Here is a 23,635-nt window from a genome sequence, read left to right as displayed (position 1 = left end):
TAGTTCACTTTTTGTGTTGTGAAATAGTATTGATCCATTTTTTGAAGCAAAGTATGGAAATAAATAGACATTCCCTTGATATTCAAATGTTCTTGGTGTATGCATCTATGCTGTGATCTTGAGGTCAAATTGAAGCGTTTGATCCTTATTTTATAGAACAAACGTCAGTCTTACCTCCAGTATAATAACCCCAGGCATAGGAAAACCGACTGGTCACCCAAATGGCTCCTAGCACTGACGCTGATAACTGAGGATCGAGAAACAGCAAAACGATTCTTATCATACAGGTAATTAAAAATGTGCTTTGTCATTGTGACAGTGCTTTTGGCTCCCGAGGGTGGTACCGTTATCATTATATTCATGTCAAAGAGCCAAGATAACTTTTGCCCATCCTACAAGGCTAACGTTTTGAGAAACCATTCTGACAAATATATTTAATGAATTAAAATAAAACATACCGGATAGACGAGGGCAGCGATGGTCTGGAAAACAAGCCACTGAGGATACACCTCAAGAGTGTTCTGATGGGCTCTCTGGATGCAGTTGAAAACTTGCTCCTTGTCACTGTACATTGTTGGATACTGTACAATATAAGTGACAATAATTTTATTGGAAAATAACACACATCGATTCTTCAAAAAAAAAAACAAGCAACACGTGCAAAGTCATTTGTTATTCGCTCTGTCTAATCAACACAGTCCATTGAAATGAAAACACCACTACCTTAACGCCATACTTCTTCCTGGCAGCTCCAACTTTGACAGCTAGATAAGCCAGCATTATCCAACTGTAAAGGTAAATGAATATGACATATCCAAAATCGGAGGGCAAAACAGTCAGAATGTCCATCTCTGAGCAATTGTTAGCTTCGTTGCCAAGTCGTACAAAAAAGATCCGAGACTGGGAGTAAATGAACAATTATCGCGCTCACGCAGCTATTTGAGTCGGTTATACAAAAAATCGCGAGATCAGACATAACCTTTGGATTGCCTGTAAACATGGCGCGCAGCGTACTTTGTGCATAAAATATCGCGAGGGATCAGCATAGTTTGCCTTATCGCGAGATTTCAATCGACAATATAATGGCACCGCCCTTATTTTGTGGTTTGTACAACCCGCTCAGACACGTCTTGTGATGGTTACATTCCTCACATTATTAGGTGAATTGAAGGATTACACAATATCGTGATTTTTGCTTGCGTTTAATGACTTGAACAGTTCAGAACTTCCTGTTCACACAGCACTATTTTTCACTGTAAAAGGCCAGTGTTTGCAGATGAAATATTTATAAACGTCCTCGTGCTTATGTTAAGCGGATACAAAGCTGTTCTGGAGTGGCGCCCTGTTTATTTTGAATGCCGGCGCTTTGAATGCTTTCGGCCTTACGGCCAGGAGAGGGCGTTACAAAGGAGAATCACGTGACTGGAATTTTCCAGAAGCGCTGTAAACTCGTTGGACCATTTACTCGACCGCATTTCAACTGTAAGACGACAACGAGAGGGCTCATAGGTTTTTAACACGCAAACGACATTTCATAATCTCAATATTCCTCAATTACTTCGTAAAAGATAAACATATTGTCTGTTTGTTACCATCGTTATCCTGATACTGTTTCAACTCAACTCAAGCGACAGTCTAACTGGTAAGTTCCTCAAAGGATCGTTTTCCTAATCATTTGAATTTGTAAGTGTGCTAATATCACCAAGTTTAGGAATTCTGTATAGAAACGGTTGTATGATTGTCTTGGGTAGTCACGATCTGTTCAGGACAAATAAACCATGCCGCGTCAGAGCGACAGCTATTGCTAACTTGCGTGAGCCAGAATTTTCCAGTCCGCTTTCGTTACGTAACGGCGCCATTGCTCTTGGAACAAGTTATAAAGCATACGTGGTTTAAAAAAATGAACATGGTAGTGTTTGTGTTAGCCTTGTGCAATGTTTACTCGTTTACTAAAATCTCCCGTTTGACCGATTTTGGAGAGCAGTGAAACCCCCCGTTTGACGAGGGGAATAGGTTCTTTGCACCCAGTGAAAACCCGTCGATTGCTGTGATAGCAATTAAATTCTACGAAACATTTTGTGTGGTCTTCGTACTCCCACACACTTTGAAGACATCTCAACGTTTGACCCTTTTCTAAAGTACGCTTTCGCTCTAATTTCTAGGTTTGACTATTAGATCTGTCTGTTGGTAGATGGGTAGCACGCATAATCGGTATACAACAAAACACGCAAGCAAATCTTTGTCTTTGCTGAGTGGGAACAAAAAATCATATTATATAGGCATCCTGTTGTTGTTGCTAATTACGCCGTCCCCTCCAGTCGATGTTGTGTCACAACATGGTACTACATCAAGGATGTGAATTGCAACCTAGCAGGGCCGCGAACAATGAAGTGCAAAATAGCTTTGGGAAACTGCCGTGCTGTCCTTAATCAGTTTTTGTTTTGTTCCAGCTTGTGCAAGACCATGACCAAGGGAAAACACGCTCAGCCAGCAATGGCTCATGTTCACCAGAGTGATAGCCTCAGCAGGATTTTTGATCAGAGCAGCCCCTCATCCTACTACTCCAGGAATAGTTATGAGAGCAGCCCTTCCTCCTCCTTTGGGAGCGAGAGGGGGCGCGACAGGTCGTCGTCATCCAGCGGTGGTTCCTCCTCCCGTTCCAGGTCCCGCTCTCATCCTCGCTGCCACAGACATTCCCGCTGTCGCAGCCATCGAAGACACAGCCGGGGCCGTCGCCACCTTGCACGCCGCCACAGGGCACACTCTCGATCCTACAGCCGCTCACCCTCATTGGACAGGTATCACAGGCACCATAGACGCTCCAGTTCCAGGTCCCGCTCTAGGTCTCCACTTGGTGGGAGGAGATGCAGTAGGGCTCAGGCTCGTTTGAACAGGTTTCCCAGATCACCATCAAGAGGCAATAGAAGCCCCTCAAGATCTTCAGGAAGTTCAGTCAGCTTGAGCTTGGAAGGTAATTTTGAGCAAGCAAAATTTAAGGAACATTTCCATTCTGCTAACAATAATACACACGCTGATTGTAGCTTCACTTTTATTCCCTCAGATAAAAGAGAACTTCTCAAAGCTGCAAAAAACAACGCCATGAAGTTGCTGGGAGTGGAGAAATTGGAGCTTCCCGAGAGTGTGAAACCAATCCTGTCAGAGCAGCTGGAGGAGCCCCAATGTGTTCCACCCCAGTTTGAGAAAAGGGTGAGACCATACCCTGAGAAGACACCATCAAAGGTGGGTGTCTGCCCTGCTGACTGTATCACTCACCCCTGATTAGGATTGGTCATCACTGTGGAGCGAGTAAGTGATAATAAGGCTATGTTCACACTGCAGTTTTCCCTCATATATGCGACATGTATCTTAATTTATTTTTCTCTGCGGTATGAACACTCACGTGGCGCTCATCATCCTTACACATCATCAAAAGGTAAATATGCGTTCCACAGAGGCTGGGCAAAATGCTTGGGAGACTACTCACACTCGTCTATGTAGTTGAAAATTTGGCTGGAGTAACAGTGTTAAAAATATATTTGAGTTTAATCCCACTTTGCAGATGAAGCTTGAAGTGGTCATTTTCGTTGTGACATTAGTAATTAAGCGACGCCGACAATGCATTCGTTTTGCACAGCAATAACTTGACGGACAGTATTTTAAATAGACGACTCCAAGAAATAAGCATATAGAGTCGAGCATTTCCCCAAAATATTTCTACCTACTCCAACCAACTTCTCTGGCGATCCGAAATGAGCCCCCCACACGCAGGACCATATTTATATTTTTTATAGCAACACAGCGCCAAGTGACCTGGTGTTTTGTGTGTTACTTCACCGATCTCTTCCGTTCATATTTGTTTTTGTAATGTGCCGTTCATATTTGTTTTTGTAATGTGAACAATTTTTTCCCCCACCCCCACAAAATATCAGAATTGGGCATCATGTCCTGCAGTGTGAACATAGCGTACGAATACAGCATTAAAAATTTAATTGCCTCATTACATCAACTGAAATACGTCAAGAGGCAAAAGTAGAAGTGAAACATAAATATCAGCTAATGTATATCATGGCCTACGAAGATCTATACTTAAACTGTGAGTGTTATGATTTTGATGGGTCATTTTGACTAATTTTTACATTAGCCGCATTGGCAATAAATTTGAAACAAAAGTGTCCCTCCCATCTGACGTGTGTACGGCAACACTATTTACCAGACAGTCAATACAGGAGTCTGTTTTGTGATGTATTTCCTCTGTTTTGTGTTGACCTTTTGGAACCCTGAGGGAATGCACATACTTTCTGTATTTATTCCTGTCTTCATAGATAACATGACAGTGGTCTTCACTCATCGGCACCTGGGAATAAAAGGCTGTCGTGACTTGGGTGACGACAATAAGTTTGCGTGAAAGGTTGACAGATGATTCTTCTGCGTTATCTATTCTGTACCTGGATTAGGACATATGTAAATGAAACACACAGCACAAGCAAATTAGAGGACTGATATCCTGCGTTCTACAGGCAGTACTCTGTTGACATGACAAATGTATCTATGGTTTGCAGTTGAAATGGGTCATCGTTATTTAGCAGAATCCACCACTTGCTGATGGAGTGCGGGCGTGTGCTTTATAATGACTATTCCTGTCAAGAGAACTATAACCAGATGAAGAAGTCGTCTCCATATGCCAAAGATAAGTTGGTACATGAGGCGTCTGCTGAGAAGTTGGCTGTAACAGTGAGACTAAATGTGCATGTGGTTTTCTGCACTACAAGTGTTTTCTATACAATTACTGTACTGTCAAAAGCTAGATTGAGTCTATTCAGTAAAAGCAAAAAGCTCAACGCTTGTTCTACTCAAGTCTTACTAGTTGTGCTATTCTTGTCGTTATGAAACAGAGTAACGAAGCAGAGGCCGCTATCACCAGCCCAAAGGTGGCCGCAAAACCAAAAACCATCACGTTCAGCATCAATGTAAGTGACCATGGATTTTTAGACAAAGCTCACCCATCACATTTTAGAGCAGCGATTCTCAGCTTTCTCTTGTGGTATGCCAAAGTATCACTGGCAAAGTCCAGTTCAGTTGTATTTAACTCGGAATGAACATTTTTTTTGGGGGGGGTGTCTGTTTTTGAGTTTACTAATACACAATTTGTATTGCACTCTGCAGTCTGATTTTATTTGAACCATTGAACTTTTTATCCATTTTTAAAGTTTTCTTAAATATACTTTTCAAAATACATGTATAAAGTTATCATGGCTTCTGATAGTATTGCAATAAATATGTTTTTAAAGCATGTTATCCCATATTCCTTCCCCAGAATTGTGTGGCAAAACCAAGCACAGTGCTGCAGATTGGTGCAAAGGTAACAGCCAGAGTGGACAGCTATGAAAGCAGGAAGCCCTACGGCCACTGGGTCCCAGTCATGTCGAGCCAGTCTGCCAGGCCGCGTAAACAAGAGCGTAACAAGTCACGATAGGATGGACCACAACTAAGAGGACGCTGCACATATACTGTAAATAATTTGAACATGTTTTCAGTCATTTCATAGTGACATTTTCTTTCAGATGATTTAAATTGGAAGAAGTGAAGAAATCATTAAGGTGGGATTATTTCTTTTCCCTACTCCTGTAATTTTTGCTGTTCAAATAAAATATTTATTGATGGAAACATAAACTTTGTGTCCATTCTTTCAACAGTAGACTGTTATTTTGCATGAAACATATCGGGCTCCAACCCCCTAAAGTGAACATATGAGAACGGTACACAGTAAGGCACACTGACGCTTTGCAAAGACACAATAATACCAAAAGTATATTTACTCACCTGCCTTTGACCCATTCCTAGGGCGGCGCATCCGCCTCACGGTGCAGAAGTACAGGGTTTGATTCTGGCTTCGGTCTACCTGTGCGGAGTTTGCATGTTCTCCCTGTGCCTGTGTGGTTTTTTTCTGGGTTCTCCGGTTTCCTCTCACATTCCAGAAATATGCATGGATTATGTTAAGGTTAATGGAACACCCTAAATTGTCCTGAGATGTGATTGTGAGCGTGAATGGTTGTTCGTCAGTGTGTCCTACCATTGGCTGGCAACCAATTCAGGGTGAACCTTGCCTACTGAGAATCGGATGAACCTTGCCGACTGCCCGATGACAGCCGGGACAGTCTACAGCATGCCCGCACCCCTTGGTGAGGATGAACAGATTAGAAAATAGATAAAGGGATGAATTCGCAAACATCTTTATTGGACAGAAATAAACCAACAAGAATGTGTATATGTCATTGGAAGATACCATGGAGGAAGCCACTGTTGTCCAAATTAAAAAAAAACAACAGTAGGATGGGGTTGGGGCATCATGGTTTGGTGACTGCTTCGCTAACGGTGATATGAAGAAAAGTGAGATAGAACTTAAGACCAGTTTTTGTGCATTTTAAAAAAATGTCTTGATTATTCCCTGTATTATTTTAACCATCTTTATTGTATTTCTTTTTGCTCTATGTACAGCACTTTCTTTGCAGCGGTGGTGGTTTTGAAGTGCTTTGGAAACATAGTTGGGTTGACTAGAATTGCAGTTTTTAACATGTCCACAAAATGTCGCTGTTTTATCATATTTAAGAGGGCAGATTTCATTTTACGAAACGCTTTTATCCTCACTCGTGTCGCGGGAGCCTATCCCAGCTGTCTTCGGGCAGTAGGCGGGGGACACCCTGAACTGGTTGCCAGCCAATCGCAGGGCACACAGAGACGAACAACCATCCGCGCTCACACTGAGGGACAATTTTGAGTGTTCAAACAGCCTGCCATGCATGTCTTTGGAATGTGGGAGGAAACCCACACAGGCCTGGGGAGAACATGCAAACTCCACGCAGGGAGGCCGGAGCCGGGATCAAACTCACGACCTCTGCACTGTGAGGTCGACGCGCTAACCACTGGACCACCGGGCCGAGTTAGGGCATATACAATTGTCAAACATGTTTGCGTGTCATTTTACACTCTTGGCATTTTCCATCATGTCTGATTTTTTTCCACCTTGTGACCCATCTCTTATTATCTGATAACTGTTCAATGTGAGCTGACATTGTTATTTTTTTAGGTCTTTCCTTTTACACTACATGGCGCGTAGAACAAACCAATGCAACCAGGTCTCTCCATCTGGGTCTATTGTCGGCAAGATGTTGAGCTTGTGTCAGGATCACACTGCAGACCCCAAGGTCTAGGGCTATTATGTCCAGCCAGCAATTGTGGGGGGCACCTCTGGGTCGTCTCTAGCCAGCTTGCTGGGGTTTGAAGGCCAAGATGGGGCTGGTTGGGTGTTCCTGGGGTAGGCAGATGACTTGGCTATCGCAGCGAATGCGATTTTTTTAGGTAGATTAAAAACAAAAAGATTACTGTTCTAAGCTAATACATGTCGTGTATTAAAACATGTCACGTCGGCACGGTAGTCGATTGGCTGGCACGTTCACCTCCGCTTTCCTCCCACATTCCAAAAACACGCATGGCATGTTAAAGGAACACTCTAAATTCTCCTTTGGTGTGAATGTGGAATGAAATGTCGTTCGTCTATGTGTGCGTTGTGATTGGCTGACAACCCCTGTAATGAAGCCTCCCTGTAATTCAGGTCAGTGGTTTTAAAATTGGGGTGAGGTGTACTTTGTTGCTTAAATTATTCGATCAGCTTCAGTGCAGAGGTGTAGGATTCAATTCCAGCTCAGTCTTTCCTGTATGGAGTTGGCATGTTCGCCTCGTGACTGCGAGGGTTTTCTTCTGGTACTCCGATTTCCTCCCACATTCCAAAAACATGGCATTTTACAGAACAAAATTTTTCCTCATATGTGATTGTCAATGTGAACGGTTGTTCGTCAATGTTTGCCCTGCAATTGGCTGACAACCAGTTCAGGGTGTACCCTGCTTGGGGCCTGAAGTCAGCTGCGAGAGGCTCTAGCATGACCGCGATACTCGTGAGGCTAAAGCGGTTCAGATAATGGATGAATGGATGATCACGGTAACATTTCGGAAGAAAATAAACTCCAGGCAACTTAATGCGCCCCTGTAGAGGGCACTGTGCTATCAAAATCAGACATTTAGATGAAGAGGGGGAAGTGTATTGGGAGGGGAGGGGGTGTGCATGGGAATGGCTTGCCATTAATCTCCTGGCCAGTCACAAGGCTGTCGCTGCTTCAGGCAAGTTGGTCAGACAGAGATGGGATAGATGATAATCAATTGAATTACACCCTTGTTGCTCCTTACCACATTGCACCTACTTCAAACACATTGTCAGCGAGCATTCGCTAGCCAACAAGCCTCGAGGTTTAATGCGTCTTGATGGTGGATATTTCTCACGCTCAAAATGTCACTGTCATGAGACCACACACACACACACACACACACACACACACACACACACACACACACAAAACGAACTCATGTTCTCTACTGCAGAATTGCTGAAAATGGGATACCGGGTACTTTAAAAATAAGGGTGAGAATACTCATAATGTTATTCTTAAATTGCACAAACATGAAATTTAATGGATACAGCATAGCTACAAGATACATGTATATAAGACAAGCAATACACTGCTCAATTGCAAGAATTGTTGACTCAAAGGGAACTTAAACAGCAGTGCCTCTCTCCAGGTTCTGCTTAATCTCTGCTGTGTATTTGCCATAGAACCGTTCAGCTTTCTTGTTGAATTTGGCGTTCCTCTCGTTAATATAATCGATGTCCGCGTCGTCATTGTAGGCCCGTCGACGGCTGTATTTGGCACGCTTTTCGATCCTGCACAACAGAAAAGACAGCAGCTTAGTGGTTGATTCCACAAACCACTGATAAAACTCTGGTTTTGTCAGAGGAGTTACAATGGTAAACTATAATCTGATCAATCTGCAAGGATCTGAAAAGGGGAGCAGCAGTGTTTTGCACTTGGGTGTGTGGCTAACCAAAGTAAACGGCGGCTGACGGGATGACTAAAATAGCCGAAAGGTTTCATCCACAGGCAAGTGTGTTGGCATTTACTGTGTTAGATAACTGCTGGTCAGACCTGTTGGAGCCTTATGGACACAAATGTGAACATGTGTACCAAATAAAGACACATTAAATAAATAAAAAAACTTACCCCCCCCCAAAAAAAACTATACATGAGTATATATAACTAATCTGAGTATTATCTTTTTGACTTTTTGATCAAACTATTAATCTCATTGCACTGTGTTGTGCCCCCCCGCCACAAAAGGTTTATTTTAATCCGATTAAAAAAAAAGATTTTTAAAAATTCAAATGAACCTTTTTTAAATGTAATTTCTATTTAAATAATTATTTTGATTGAATTTAAAATGGACTTCTGACCAAGTTGTTCATTTACAATTGCTGGAATGGGTTTTGAAGGTTGTTATAATGTTTTGGATTGGTACTATTATATGGACCAGCGGGATGGTGTTTGCGCTACACAAAACTAAAGCCAACTACAAAATCAGAAAGTCGTTTGGGGTTAATCTGAGGCAATTTAACATGAGTTTCAACGACATTGTTTAATTCTGAACAAAGCCACAGCCAATTCATAGGAGGGTGTGCATACTTGTGCAAACATTATTAAATTAGCGTCACTAAAAAAGAAGACAAAATGTCCTAGAAATGCGGCAATCATCATTTAATGAGTGTGTCAGAGGTGAGAGTATTGCTAAGTGGCACCTTCTTTGGAAAATACTTCTTGCCACCCCGAAAAAACACACACTCTACACTATGCAGGAAGACATGTTCGTTTTTATTTATGGTCTTTTCATTGTTCCTTGCCCTGACCCATTTTGGGATATAAGCAGTTGCATATATGCTTATATCTATATTTTATATTCTATTCTGTACTGTGTACAGTTCATTTTTCTGAAACATTTATTTTGTGCATGCAATTATGTACTTAGTTTTTCTTTTCTTTTTTTAATCATGAATTATGAAAGTATTTATTTCACAAAACACAAAGTTTTTAAGCAGCATTGATCTAGTTTGGGAGTATCAAATAGAATGAATCATCTCATTGGGATTTAATGAAATGATTTTTGGGGGTTGGAATTTAAGTTGCAGCAAGCCGTTCCTAATAACTATTCAGTCGAAAGGTAGATATTTGCAGTCAACAGCCAGCATCGGAGTAATGTTGGTAGGATGTCATCTCTTTTGTCATCTTTTGACTGGAACTTACTGTTTTTCGACATCTTCCACCATGCGGTCAATGCCCTCTTGGGAAGGGACATGGGTGCCGTGGATCAAGCTATTGGACGTGGGGTGGAAGTCCTCACCACTGTGGGGTAAGTGCAAAAGAAATTAGAAATACTCAGCCAGAGCTAATCAGCATTTCGGCACATCTGAATGGGCTTCTCTATACCACCATTGTGATTTTGGTCATTCCACTGAAAGACGATAGTGTGACTCGGGGCTAAAAGTGTCGGTGCATCCTTCACGGTTGTGCATGCGGCAACGTTTAAAGGCAAGAAAAGCCTGCAGGCACTTCCTTGACCTTCGTGTGCGTGCCTGAGATTCAGAGTTGAAAATTCTTTAAATTACAGCTTTTAGTTTGGATGAAATTATCCCCAGGGCAAAACTGGGGTACAGTCATTTATGTATAAGATGTACTTTGTGCACATGTGATGTGATGAATGCTAAACAGATTAAGCCAAGCAAAATCCTTGGGATTGATTATGTTTGACGCGATATGCTTGTAATTGCAGAGATGTGCTTGTATATCATTCTCGTGTGCCTCTTCATCAGAGAAACAAAAATCAAGATTTAATTTACCTCTTCAAGATCTACCCTTGACACATCTGCGATGCAATTGAACAAATGTAAATATTGCCCATTTTCTCATCTTAAAAGAAACTTTCAATCAATGACTTTAGACTCGGCATGAGTTTTGGCATTGCTTTAGTGTTTTATAGCGTTGGCCATACTTGGGCTATTTTATTGTTGTTTTTGTTATTAGTTTGTACACAGCAATAGTTGTTTTGAAGTGCTCTATGAATAAAGTTGACTTGAGTTTACTTACCATTCCTCTCGCTGTTTCTCATAGTTTTGCATGTCTGGTCTGATCTGCTTGGTGAGCCTCTGATACTGCCTGAATTGGGCCTCAGCATAACCTGGGTCGGGTGTGTTAGTGTGAGAAAGAAAGAACATTTTCCTGAGTTTCCCGGAAGTAGCCTCTCATCCAGGTTCGGTGCTGATCATTTGTGATCTGATCATAGCCATACATGACAGGCCAATGCCTTCTTTGCAGATTGAAGTTTGAACAATAATTAGTACAGAAATAGTGTGAGGTTGTTTCATGCACCAACATGAAGTATGACTATTATGGGCAAAAAAAAAATAAAATCCACATTCCTTCAAAATATGCCACAACTCATTATGTCGAACACAAAAGATGACATTTAAGCCTGGTATGATGGATGGATAAAGCAATGTGCCATCAGCTAAATCTGATCAGACATGGTCATTTATTCCGAAGTGTGGAGTACAGCTACCGTCATCATGTGTTACTAGTTGATCAAGCTACTGTCATGTGTTACCGGTTGATCAAAAGACATGAAGCAAATGGATCTAACCACGAATGAACAACCATTCATGCTCACAATCACACCTTGGGACAATTGAGAGTGTTCCATTCACAGGCTAAAAACAGAGTACCCAGAGAAAACAGAGAGAAAACAGAGTACCCAGAGAAAACCCACGCAGGCAGAGCGATAACATACACACTTCACACAGAAAAGCCGGAGCTGGAATTGAACCCTGCCCCTCTGCATTGTGAGGCGGACATGCTAACCAGTCGCCCATTGTGCCTCCGCCTGACTGGCTACTTGATTTTAAAAGTAACAAATTTAGAGTACAAGTTACTTTAATAGTTACATTCAGCAGATAACTACAATTCCACTGAACATAAAAATGGCACCCAGTTTTTCTACTTCATTGCAATTGCATTTTTAACAGTGACATTTAAGAACACGTTAGATTTTTACTAACAATAAAAAAAGAATTACTTGGACATACCATAATTGTGAATGGAAAAACATTTTCACTTAAATGAAATGGGCTACTTGATTTTTTTGTCAGGTTTCGTTTGCAATGGCAAACAGTCTCAAAGATGATAGCCAGACATGAATCCAAGATCGAGGAACAAAGAACACCAAAACGATTTTTAACCCCAACCTGCAAATCCTGTATCAGGATTCTTCTTCTTTTTCTTTCTCTCCCACCGCTCTGCATCATCAGCCGTGATATCGAGGAGTTTCACTCTGTGGTAGTCTTCCCCTCTGGCTGCACATTCCTTTAAAAAAAAAAACAGACCTTAATTCAATCAACCTAAATGTAAGTTAATAGAAACATTAACACGTTTAGAAGACAGTAATCATCTTTTGTGTGGTTATTACAATCACACACAAACACGCCTGATTGTTTTATTCTCACAGAGCACTACAGCAAGAGCAATACAATTGTATTATACATATAATTCGTACGGGTCCACTGTACATCTTACATCAGGTGTCACCAACATTTTTGAGGGTGAGAGCAACTTCATGTGTACCGATTGTGTGAAGGGCTACCAAATTGATACACGTCTGAAATAACATTTGTCCAAAATACCTTCAATAATATGAGGATGTGTTATTTTTAATACTTGATGATTTAAATTGTCAGACTTTGATCGTGTTTCGAAATGTCTCACAGTACTGCCAATGTTTGCATTTTTAAATCATAATTTCTACTAGCAAATCACAATGTCCAGGCACTGGCGGGCTACTCAAGTGGTCTTCACGGGCTACCTTGTGCCCGCGGGCACCATGTTGGTGACCACTGTCTTACATTGAGATGATAGTTGGAAAAAAATGTGTTCTTTGTAAATAACTTCATTCATAATCACCCGGTTTGGTTTTGATAATTTTATCAGTAGTTTGTTTCATAATATTGTACAAACCCAACTCCAATGAAGCTGGGACATTGTGTTAAACATAAAAACAGAGCAACAAAGCGTCAAAAGGTGAAGGTTTGATTTATGATTGTGAATTTGTCCCATTACTATTGATTCCTTAAAAAGTGGGAGACACAGTTGTGATCCCGGCAGTATTCAACTGATTTGGCTGTAAACACCCTCAAAATAAAGCCAAAGTGCTGCAGTTAAGGCGCATGTGCCTTAACTCATCTCGACTCTGACAACCACCACGATGGATTTTTGTCCATGCCCCAATATTTATATCACCATATTAATGGACTTGACTCAATTTTCAACTTTTTAAGTACTTTTAGTGTGTTAAATACCTTCTTCTTTTCATCTTCATTAAGTTCCCACTCCAGTCTGGCTTTTTTAGCCTCCCAGTTTGAGGGTAGCTTTAGCCTTTTATCCTCTTCAACAACTTCCTGGTGATTGATCTTGCGTGCTTCATTCTGTGGAATAGGATACAGAACACTTTTCAGGACTCTATAGCAAGGAGGAAAACATTATTGTAAAGTCCCTGATATGTGTCAGATTAACGTCAAGTTTTCTCAACTTGACATCCTGAAAAAAAACATGTCCCTTGGTACCCTCCGATTAGCTGGCAACGAATTCAAGGTCTACTGCCCCTGTGGTTTTTTGCACTGTGATATTTATCGGAAATGCAGTTGGAAGTTTTAGATAAGAATGGACTGGAGTTTTAATGCAGAAACTTGACCAGTGGATGAGATTCTCTCCCAATAAAACCAATGCTTAACACTAATTATCAATAAAGACCAATTCCCTGTCGTGTGTTTTCTGGTATAGAAGTCAATTTCTTCATGAAAATTTTGGAGGGGTGCGCGGCTTTAAGGGGCGGGTTAAAATTGTATGAAAAAAAATGTAAAAGGCCTACTTCTGGTTTGTATGTTAAATGTCAGATATGCATTTTAAATAATGACTAAACATGACAAATCAAGACGCAACGCAACATTTGTAATAGACAGAAACAATTAAAACAAGAGTTTAGTCCCACCCGTTTAAAATGTAACTCGCGGAACTTTCGTAGTCTGTCCTCTCTCTTCGAAGACGCGAGGGTTTCCGTCAGCTCCCCCTCAGTAGGTGTAGTATTCTCCTAGAAGTCACATTTATATAGGGAATGAATCAAACAACTCTAATAATAATTGAGGATTTTGACGTTAGCTCACGATACATTAGCATAACAACAACGTCGCCAGAATACCAAACTTTTACAATGATTATCAATTCCGAACATATGGTGTAACATTATCGTTACAAAGAACAATCGCCAGCAGTATAAGCAGTGGCAGGTTGAGAAATTCAACTGCATTTACATGATCATAAAGGGAAACACGAACCTCGCTAGCAGACGCCATTACTTCACTACGAAGCGGAAGAACGGAACGTTGTGGAACGGATGTTGCGCAATATTTTCTTAAAATTTTGATTCGTTGTTGTTTTCAATAAAGTTCGTTGAAAATGAAAAAAGACTGAAAAAAACACGCCACCACGGTGTGGCAGACTAATTAATCACCATGCATACGTAGGGGCCATCTTGGCAGGGGCAACGTTTCCATCAGCGGCAATGCTTGGAAATTGGAAGTAAGTGGTAACATACTCATATATCAACCGATCTTCATGAGGTTAGCTTTTTTTTGTAGGTGTAAAATCGTGTGATAGCAATACAGCACATTTTAAATCAATACTTTTCTTTTCCCAGATCCCGTGCAATTGTAGGCATTGTACACGAGTGTGCAAGCTTGTTGTAATTGTATGGCATTTTGCACAAACATGCAGCACAATGTGCCAGCATCGTTGCTCTTTCAGGTGTGCTGTGGCTGCAAACATCGAAATAATTGACTGATGACTTTACCCTCCTATCTCAACGAGGTTTAATCATGAAGCTCAAAACTGGCATACGATAGCTACCTCTTGATGTGATTGTCCCATACTCTGACCTCAAAATGTTCCTGGGCGATTCTGATCAATAGTTTGTGGTTCTGGTCTATTACAACATATCCACCTTTCAGATCTGGAAATAAGGGACATTTCTCATGGCATCGCAGTAAAACCACATGGCCGAAATAAATTTGAGAGTTTGGCCTCTCTGTACTTTAACACTATTATGAAACACTTAATAGCCTGAACACGAGCATATGGAACTGGCCTACTATCTTGTCGTGTATACATATAAAGTGCTGTAAATTAACCCTTTCATGTACCAATGATGATAACTTGTAACCTGATACCCGATAAACTGTCCGTTGTAGTAACCACTGTCCCTGAAAGGGTTAAACAAAGCCTGTCTGGGGACACGTCGACTGAAAGAGGACAATACTTAAAAATTAAATAGCCTATAAAGTGCTTTACCTCAGAAAAAATGAAACACTTGTCAACTTATGTGTATCAAGACTGAATAGACTGAACTAGGCTGAGCATACTGTACTATATGCATGTATTGTAGAGTGCTGTAACAGCTGTAATAAAGCCTGTCTGGAGACACTTTTACGATTATAAAGATAACTATAATGAAGATTGGCGGCCCGGTAGTCCAGTGGTTAGCACGTCGGCTTCACAGTGCAGAGGTACCGGGTTCGATTCCAGCTCCGGCCTCCCTGTGTGGAGTTTGCATGTTCTCCCCGGGCCAGCGTGGGTTTTCTCCGGGTGCTCCGGTTTCCTCCCACATTCCAAAAATATGCGTGGCACTCTGGAACACTCTAAATTGTCCCTAGGTGTGAGTGTGAGTGCGAATGGTTGTTCGTTTCTGTGTGCCCTGCAATTGGCTGGCAACCGATTCAGGGTGTCCCCCGCCTCCTGCCCGAAGACAGCTGGGATAGGCTCCTGCACCCCCCGCGACCCTAGTGAGGATCAAGCGGCTTGGAAGAGGAATGAAGGAATTTGTGTGAACCCAAATGAAATGCTTTAAAAAAACGGGGAAAAGTGCAATCCTCTTCCTCAACCCCTTCATGTGCTCTTTGGTGCTTAGGGCTCACCCACTATTTCTTTGAATGCAGCCCACTGTACTGATGGTGAAGCCACACACTTCCCAAAACGCATGTAAATAGTGATAAGATGCTCTTTATTTCCTTTTTCATAAATGTGCATGTGATGTTTTAGTTATATAGATTAGAACTGATGCTCAAGGGATCAAATGAACAATTCAGAAAAGGGGAGGAGTGTCAGATAATCTTAAAGTCTGTCTTGAAGATAAGCAGATCAGATAATAGATGGATGAAGGGATGTGTGGTGTTAAAGAAAGGGCGAGGGGATGGGATGCTACACATTGGCTGGCTTCTAGTTCGCTGTCGGGTGCAAAGTATGAGCTGCGGGTGATCGTTTTGTTGTTGTTGTTTTTTTGTGTGTGATTGGCAATGAAAGGCATTAATCGGCATATGCCGATCATGTACTTTTCCACGGAAATCAACTGATCACGATTGGTGGCCGATTGATCGGTGCACCACTAAACGTAATCTAATCTAATCTAATCTAATCTAATCTAATCTAATCTAATCTAATCTAATCTAATCTAATCTAATCGATTTGAATCTAATATAATCAAATCAAATAAAAAATACAAATGTAAAATGCTGCAATGTGCTATAGGGTTCAAACATCTTTCTGCATTTGAAACTATGAATTTGTATTTCACCAAGTGTCAATTCCAATGTATTTCAGTTAGTGTTCTATCAAGGTTTAAACTGCAGAGGCTCCGGGAGATTTAGAAGCCATTTGGTACGGAACTAAAGATCGATCACAAAGTTACATTTATAAGTGTGTAAATTATGTTGTGGTTTACATACATACTGTTCAATTAAAAACAGCAAAACCATTTGAGCATTTTTGAGTTGCCAAGTGGATGTAATCCGTGTTTAATTGCATTGAACTAATCAAGCTCTTTTGCAGGATGTAATTAAAGTGAGTTTATAGTCTTAGATTAAAGTATCCTCGAGATCAGAGACATTGGTAATGGAGTGATGCCTTTTCACTGGAAAACATATGGGAACACATCACAGCCGTCTCTTGCTCCAGTCATGGAGACACCATGTCTGTTGCTGTGAAAAAGACAAAATAACTTAAAAAAATACCTCTCAAATGATGTTGAAAGTGGAAAGTGACAAAAAAAAATCTGCATTACTCACTGTTCAATGAAGAATGCGATTTCAAAGCGTGAGTTGCAAAAACATGTAAACGTATGATTTTTACATGTCCAGACATGAAATGGTTGCATTAGCTTGCATTCATATTTAATGACTGCTGAATATCTTTACAAATGTAATGCACTTTCACTTCAACCAGAGAGCGTCCAGAAAGTCATCAGTAACATTCTATCTCTTTTTTTTTTTAAATCGACACTCATTTGCACAATTTATGGGCCACACATTGTATGTGAGTCTGTCAGTTTAAAAAGATCATAAGAGCTTCAAAGGTTATAGCAGAGAGTGGCTTGATATACATTTTTAATGCATTGAGGCTCTGTGCCAGGCAATAGAAGGAATCTGGCAACAATGTCATTGCCACTTAGTGTTTTTTGAACTGTACTGCAGAGTATGATATGGATCTCGCATGTGCTTGGGGAGGCCACCCAAAACTGCTGAACAGCCACTCTTCACTATTAACTTTACCAGTCAAGCAAATCATGTCTAAAATAGAGTAACGTTATATCTGCAAATAAATTGCACTTGAGGGACACATTCATGAATATGGACAGACTTCATGGTGCCCCGCAGCCATCGCATGTTAATCAAACTGAATGTGATATGAGTTTAAATGCTGGAAACACATGTTGCATATAATTCATATTTGTTATATACAGTACATTGATAAGCAATCTAGTTGAGTGGTGCATTTATGTTACATTTAATACAAGTTTATCCAGCGTGTACATGGTGGTATGGGATAAAGTCGCTTACTGCACAAGCAGCTGCTTCACATCTGGAAGTTAATATAAACACCATGGCCAATAAAATCATTCCATTTCCTTAATTACTATTCCTGTCATTTCCGCACTAAATGAAAAGTTATTAATTCCAGGCCAACGCAAACATGCTTCTCCAAGATGAGGAGCTGCTCCTGAAGCGTCGCCATCCTGACTATAGTCTCTTGTCACTGGAGTGGAACCACAAGTTCTAGCCTTGCGCAGCATGTTTGCATTTGTGTGAATGTGTCAAAGTGAGCAGCGTGCAAGTCCAGGGGACTTGGGCCTGAGGCACAGCAGACATGAATTGAACATAAAGATGGCGTCTTGTTTTCTATTTCATCCAAATGTTCCCCGCTGGTGCCAGCATGATCAAGACCAGGGAAACACTTGAGTTGTTTCATCTTTCTCATTGAGGCGCCCCCATCTTCTAAACCGCAGCCTTGATTTTTTTTTTCTACAATCATTGACACTGTTCGCTTGAACCACGCTGTGAGGCAGAACTGTGCCGTTCTGATTTACAATACAGTATAATAGACTGAAATAACAATTCTGATTTCAATTATTTGTATTTTACATAACCCCAAAAAAAAAATCCATGTTGAATTGTCAAACCTTTTCTGAACGATGTACAGCACTGACTCTACTCTTTCAATACACCGACTAATCTTGAACTTTGATCGCTCTTGTGGCAGAGTGCCACAAAATGGACATTAGAAAAATGAGGCTTCAACTGGGGTTCATGAACACTTCGGAAAAGTCTTGTCAGTAGACACCATTAATTGTTCCAGTTAAGATTCTACAATGCAAAGTGAAAATAACTCAACTGCTTCAAGAAATGCTGCCAACTTTTCTCAGCCAGAGATAAAATGGAAAACAGTACTATGGTCTGACAAATCTTCATTTTCAAATTAATTCTGAAATGCAGCAAGACGCTTTGGTGACTACAGCAGTTCAAAGGGAACAGGACCACATTGACCAGACTCGCTCTGCAAGCATGAACAACAAAATCTGACAAAGGAAGTGACAAGAAAATGAATTTCAATACAAACAGGCTGACAAAAACTGCTCCTTAGTCAACACTTGGCAGTTGTGAATTCAGGTGTCATCAGAGTTATGGCAGTTAAGTAATGTTTGATACTGACTGTTTCAATTTCAATTCTCTCTGATGTGGGAAATGTTATTTGAAATATGAACAATTCTGAGGATGACCAGCATTCTGGGAAAAAAATGTGTTCATGCTTCTTATTCCTTTGAAGTTACGCCGTATTGGATTTTTAATGGCCATTGTTCCCCTCGTTTACTGGGTTTGGTGGAGTGCCATGAAAAAGTATTTGTCCCCTTCCTAAATTCTCTGTTCGTTGCACAAAAAATCCAAACCGTCCTGTCCCTATGTGAAAAAGTAATTGCCCCCGAACAAAGAGTTGAAATCAAGCAAAATTGGTGATAAGTCTTTCACATCGCTGTGGAGGAATTTTGTCCCACTGTTCTTCACAGAATTGCTTGAACTCTGCCGTATTGCAGGGTTTTCTAGGATGAACTGTCCATTTTAGTTCACACCACAATCTCAATTGGATTCAAATCCGGACTTGGTCTTGGCCACTCCAAAACCTTAATTCATTAAAAAAAAATCAATATATATTCATTCATTCATCTTCCGAGCCGCTTGATCCTCACTAGGGTCGCGGGGGGTGCTGGAGCCTATCCCAGCTGTCTCCGGGCAGTAGGCGGGGGACACCCTGAATCGGTTGCCAGCCAATCGCAGGGCACACAGAAACAAACAACCATTCGCACTCACACTCACACCTAGGGACAATTTAGAGTGTTCAATCAGCCTGCCATGCATATTTTTGGAATGTGGGAGGAAACCGGAGCACCCGGAGAAAACCCACGGAGGCCCGGGGAGAACATGCAAACTCCACACAGGGAGGCCGGAGCTGGAATCGAACCCGGTACCTCTGCACTGTGAAGCCGACGTGCTAACCACTGGACTACCGGGCCGCCCTCAATATATATATATATATATATATATATATTTTTTTTGCCACTCAGGGGTGAATTGCTGCTGTGTTTCACATCATTGTCCTACTGCATGATCAAAGAGCGCTTGAATTTGAGGGCGCAACTGATTGCCTGACATTCTCCTTCAAAATTTTCTGGTAGACAGCAGAATTCATTGTCCCTTCAATCTCAGCAAGTTGTCCCGGTCCTGAGGTAGCAAAGCAGCCACAGACCACCAGATCACACTGCCACCAACATGCTTCATGTTGGCATAATGTTCTTTTTATCAAATGCTGTGCCATTAATGTAATTTATCAAATGATGTGCCTTAATAAATTAAATTGTCATTTAGAAACTGTATTGTATATGTATTTCCTTGGGTAGTCTTTGTGTGAAATTAAAATTGGTTTGATGAACTGGAAACTTTATATGTGATAAATATGAAAAGAACACAGTAATCAGTTAGGGGACACATACTTTTTCACGGCACTCAAAATAACTTGGGGAGTTAATCAGTTTAAAGAAATAATGTTATGGTTGAATAGAAAATGATTTTCAGATAATTCCATTATGCCATTTTGGATGTTTTATCACACCTCTGAGTCTTAAGGCTGACTGTCTTTTGCCAAAATGTTAATGCCGCAATACATGTTTTCAAAAGTGGAACTTCATCTCTTCCATGGTCAAATGTCATTAAACACATTTTCATCTGGAACCATTCTTCACAGCACATTATGAGTTATATTGACAGGCAAAATGCATTCTATTGATGTCTGAGCTGCTGTTGCTTTACTACATTTCCAGAGGGCATAGATCACTGAGCTACTTGGAAAAGGATGTCTATTATGCGCCTCACGGCAAATGTACTATTGTGTCAACACAAAAGCCCAGTATGTGTGTTCTCTACTCACTAATGAACGACTTTTCCTGCTGGCAAATTGAACCCTAATATTATACTGTACATCATCATGACATTGATAATTTGGAATGGTACTTGCTTCTTTTGCCATTTACAGGCTAGAAGAAGTCAATTTGCTGAGTTTTAACGACACCTTTTACACAGAAGATGCACATATCTGTGCACTCAAATACCACACATTTTGTAGCCAATGCTTTTGCTCCACCACATACACAATTAAGCCTCCAATTAAAGGCCATTATGGTTTTTCCAATAGCGGCAACCACAGAGACACAGCCAGTACATTGCGGGCGCGTCGATGTCTCCTGAGTTGTCATCCGATGGAATGATCCACCAACTTTATGATCATAATTACTGATCATAACAAAAGTGCAACAACAATATAAACTCAAAGGACAGCAATAAAAAGTTTGAATGATTCCAATAAGTGGATAGTCAAGTGGGACTCTGACAGGAAGGCACACTTGAGTAGACTCACGGGACTGTGAGAGCAACAACTATAAGTGATCAGTTGAAAATATAAGCACTGCAAAAGATTCATGAAGATAATGTTTTCAAATGTTTTAAGTCAAGTCAAGTCAAGTCAACAGTATTTATAGAGCACTTTCAAACAGCCATCGCTGCATACAAAGTGCTGTACATGGAGCGATTTAACATATACAATAAACAGTAAGACGAATCAGTAATAAGTAATAAGTAATAAGGCGGTAGAAAGCACCAAGCAGTAAAACCAATAGCAAATCTAAGTCATGCTGAGTCAAACGCCAAAGAATACAAGTGAGTTTTGAGGAGGGCTTTAAAGATGGGCAGCGAGGAGGCTTGCTTGTTTTAGAAATCACTAGCTGGTTCGCCGCCCTCCGGCCGGCTCATCAGCTAGTTCCTGCGGAAGGCTGGTAAGGTGGTGGTTCGCCGCCCTCCGGGCGGCTCATCAGCTGGTTCCTGCGGAAGGCTGGTAAGGTGGGCCTTCGGCCCACAAAAGTGTTGTTGCTTGGTTCAACTTTTTGTTCATCTTCATTGCTTATCGCGAAAATAAAGAGATGTTTAGCTCTATTAAAAAACTAACAATTTCATTGCAATGCTTGTGGGTAGACAACATTTTTTCGCTAAGATGCCCGCGCGTTCGTAGTGAGCCACTGCCTGAGCGGCGCAGTGGCGGCGTGCAGTGGCGGCGTGCAGCGGCGCGGTGAAGTAGGTACGTTTTGAAAAGGGACAGACGGAAGGACAGACCGCGTGCGGGACGACGCGCAATATATATATATAGATTTAAAGATGATCTGTGTCTTCACATAAATTAAGAAAATTAGTTAATAAGCACATATAAAGTTTATATGAGCAAATTTGTTATTTCGTAAATCTGAATCTGTCATGTGTTCCAGAATGCTGAACAGAAATGGATTCCACAAACATAGGCAGAAATAAATAAGACTTGACAGCAAATGTTTATTAACAGAACGCAAGACTGACGAAGTACGACAAAAAACATTGGTAACAAGAAACCAGGACATAATTAGAAAAACCAAAAGTACTTGCAAATGGAACAAGATAACAGTAAAATAGTGTGGTGCTCAAAGGACAAGGAAATAAAATACACAAGAAGTACAAACTGAGAAACAACAACAACTACTTAGATGAAAAAATACTAAGACAAAAACGCAGCTAGAAGGTATGAGGCAAAAAGTCGTGAACGTCTAGAATAATCTCAGGCACTTGGAGACAAGAGTCATGAGTAACGCTCAATAATCAGACAGCTAGTTGTTGGCGTGGCAGAATTTAAATAGGCAGTTGGTTAACGTGAAAAATTGGTCACAGAGATAACGCAGTTTTATTTTTCAAGGGAACACTTTTTTTTAAATGCACATTTATGTACTTCTGGGTCAGGTTGTCTACTGTTGCCTCTAAGGCGCAGTTCTTTCACAGACGACAGTATGCTTCAGATGTCTTTTTTTATTTGGAAACAGTGCTTAAGATCAAGAACAGATTTTATGTCTTTGTATTTCAACCCAATTTCAAAGTAAAATTCAATTAAAATCGACCACAGGTGAAAATGCTCCATCTTTGTTGCTTTAATATACCCAAAAGATTACCAAGAAGTACACAAACGTGCATTAAAAAAGTGTCCCCTTGCAACAACAACAACAACAAAAAATAAAATAAAATTAAATTAAATTTTAAAAACTGCATTATCTCACAATCTTTGGGACTGAATGTAAAACTTTGCGAGGAAACGCAAACTTTGCAAAGGAACACAGTGTTCTTTTTTTCCATGTCACCTTAGGGACTCCGTACTATGGCAATAGCGCACAGTAAAATAAAAAAGCTTAAAAGCTCTTAACCCTTAGATGCATAAGTGACTGGCCCCTACACTCTTCCATAGGTGGGTGAAAAATGACCCATAATACAATAAATGCTTTTTTTAATGACATTTTTGTCATTTTGGTTAAGAATAATCACTTGTATAAAATTTTGTAATATATTTAGGACCATACAGGAATGATTTCATGTTTGAAATATCTTTATTTTTAATTTTTTAACATTTTTGAAAAATAAAAATTACCCAGAATAGCAATAGAAAAATGTGAACATCCATTTTGTGTGTGTGTGTGCCTGTCTCTCTGTCTGTCTGTCTGTCTGTATGCATTGCCTGTTTTGGCTTTCTGGCAGTGATCATTGCACACAGGTACATTGCATTTCCCACACCTATTGCTGACTTTGCGATCTTTGTTACTTGGGCAGATCTGACACCTTTTTCACTTTGGTTGGCCCTGTGTATTTCTTTCCTGTGTCTTAGTGGTGGCTTTTGTCACCCCGCACCTTTTCATTGCTTCAATAATCGGGATTTGCAGT

At 40.7% G+C, this 23,635-nt stretch overlaps 3 protein-coding genes across 4 annotated transcripts; 1 reads left to right on the top strand and 2 right to left on the bottom strand.

Moving 5' to 3' along the window:
- Nucleotides 1-79: 79 nt before the first annotated feature.
- On the bottom strand, nt 80-1,028 carry mgst3b (microsomal glutathione S-transferase 3b). The gene is made up of 3 exons (XM_052086715.1): nt 724-1,028; nt 459-581; nt 80-247 (listed from the first exon to the last, which is right to left on the bottom strand). Exons 1-3 carry the CDS (start codon nt 847-849, stop codon nt 146-148), a joined length of 351 nt encoding a protein of 116 aa, XP_051942675.1. The 5' UTR covers nt 850-1,028; the 3' UTR covers nt 80-145.
- Nucleotides 1,029-1,411: 383 nt separating this feature from the next.
- Nucleotides 1,412-5,670, top strand: rsrp1 (arginine/serine-rich protein 1). Its single transcript, XM_052086702.1, has 5 exons — nt 1,412-1,642; nt 2,451-2,971; nt 3,062-3,240; nt 4,893-4,967; nt 5,315-5,670. Exons 2-5 carry the CDS (start codon nt 2,464-2,466, stop codon nt 5,471-5,473), a joined length of 921 nt encoding a protein of 306 aa, XP_051942662.1. The 5' UTR covers nt 1,412-1,642; nt 2,451-2,463; the 3' UTR covers nt 5,474-5,670.
- A 2,772-nt stretch (nt 5,671-8,442) lies between these two features.
- Nucleotides 8,443-14,381, bottom strand: syf2 (SYF2 pre-mRNA-splicing factor). 2 transcript variants are annotated; one of them, XM_052086705.1, is made up of 7 exons: nt 14,315-14,381; nt 13,972-14,070; nt 13,283-13,408; nt 12,176-12,293; nt 11,022-11,112; nt 10,182-10,280; nt 8,443-8,770 (listed from the first exon to the last, which is right to left on the bottom strand). In XM_052086705.1, exons 1-7 carry the CDS (start codon nt 14,330-14,332, stop codon nt 8,605-8,607), a joined length of 717 nt encoding a protein of 238 aa, XP_051942665.1. In that variant the 5' UTR covers nt 14,333-14,381; the 3' UTR covers nt 8,443-8,604. The 2 variants fall into 2 exon arrangements, with proteins under 2 accessions (XP_051942665.1, XP_051942664.1); XM_052086704.1 differs by having other exon boundaries at nt 14,291-14,347.
- Nucleotides 14,382-23,635: the final 9,254 nt, after the last annotated feature.

The sequence above is a fragment of the Hippocampus zosterae genome, chromosome 14 (genome assembly GCF_025434085.1).
Source record: "Hippocampus zosterae strain Florida chromosome 14, ASM2543408v3, whole genome shotgun sequence".
In the NCBI taxonomy this organism is placed as follows: Eukaryota; Metazoa; Chordata; class Actinopteri; order Syngnathiformes; family Syngnathidae; genus Hippocampus; species Hippocampus zosterae.
This window is presented reverse-complemented; position numbering and strand designations above follow the sequence as displayed.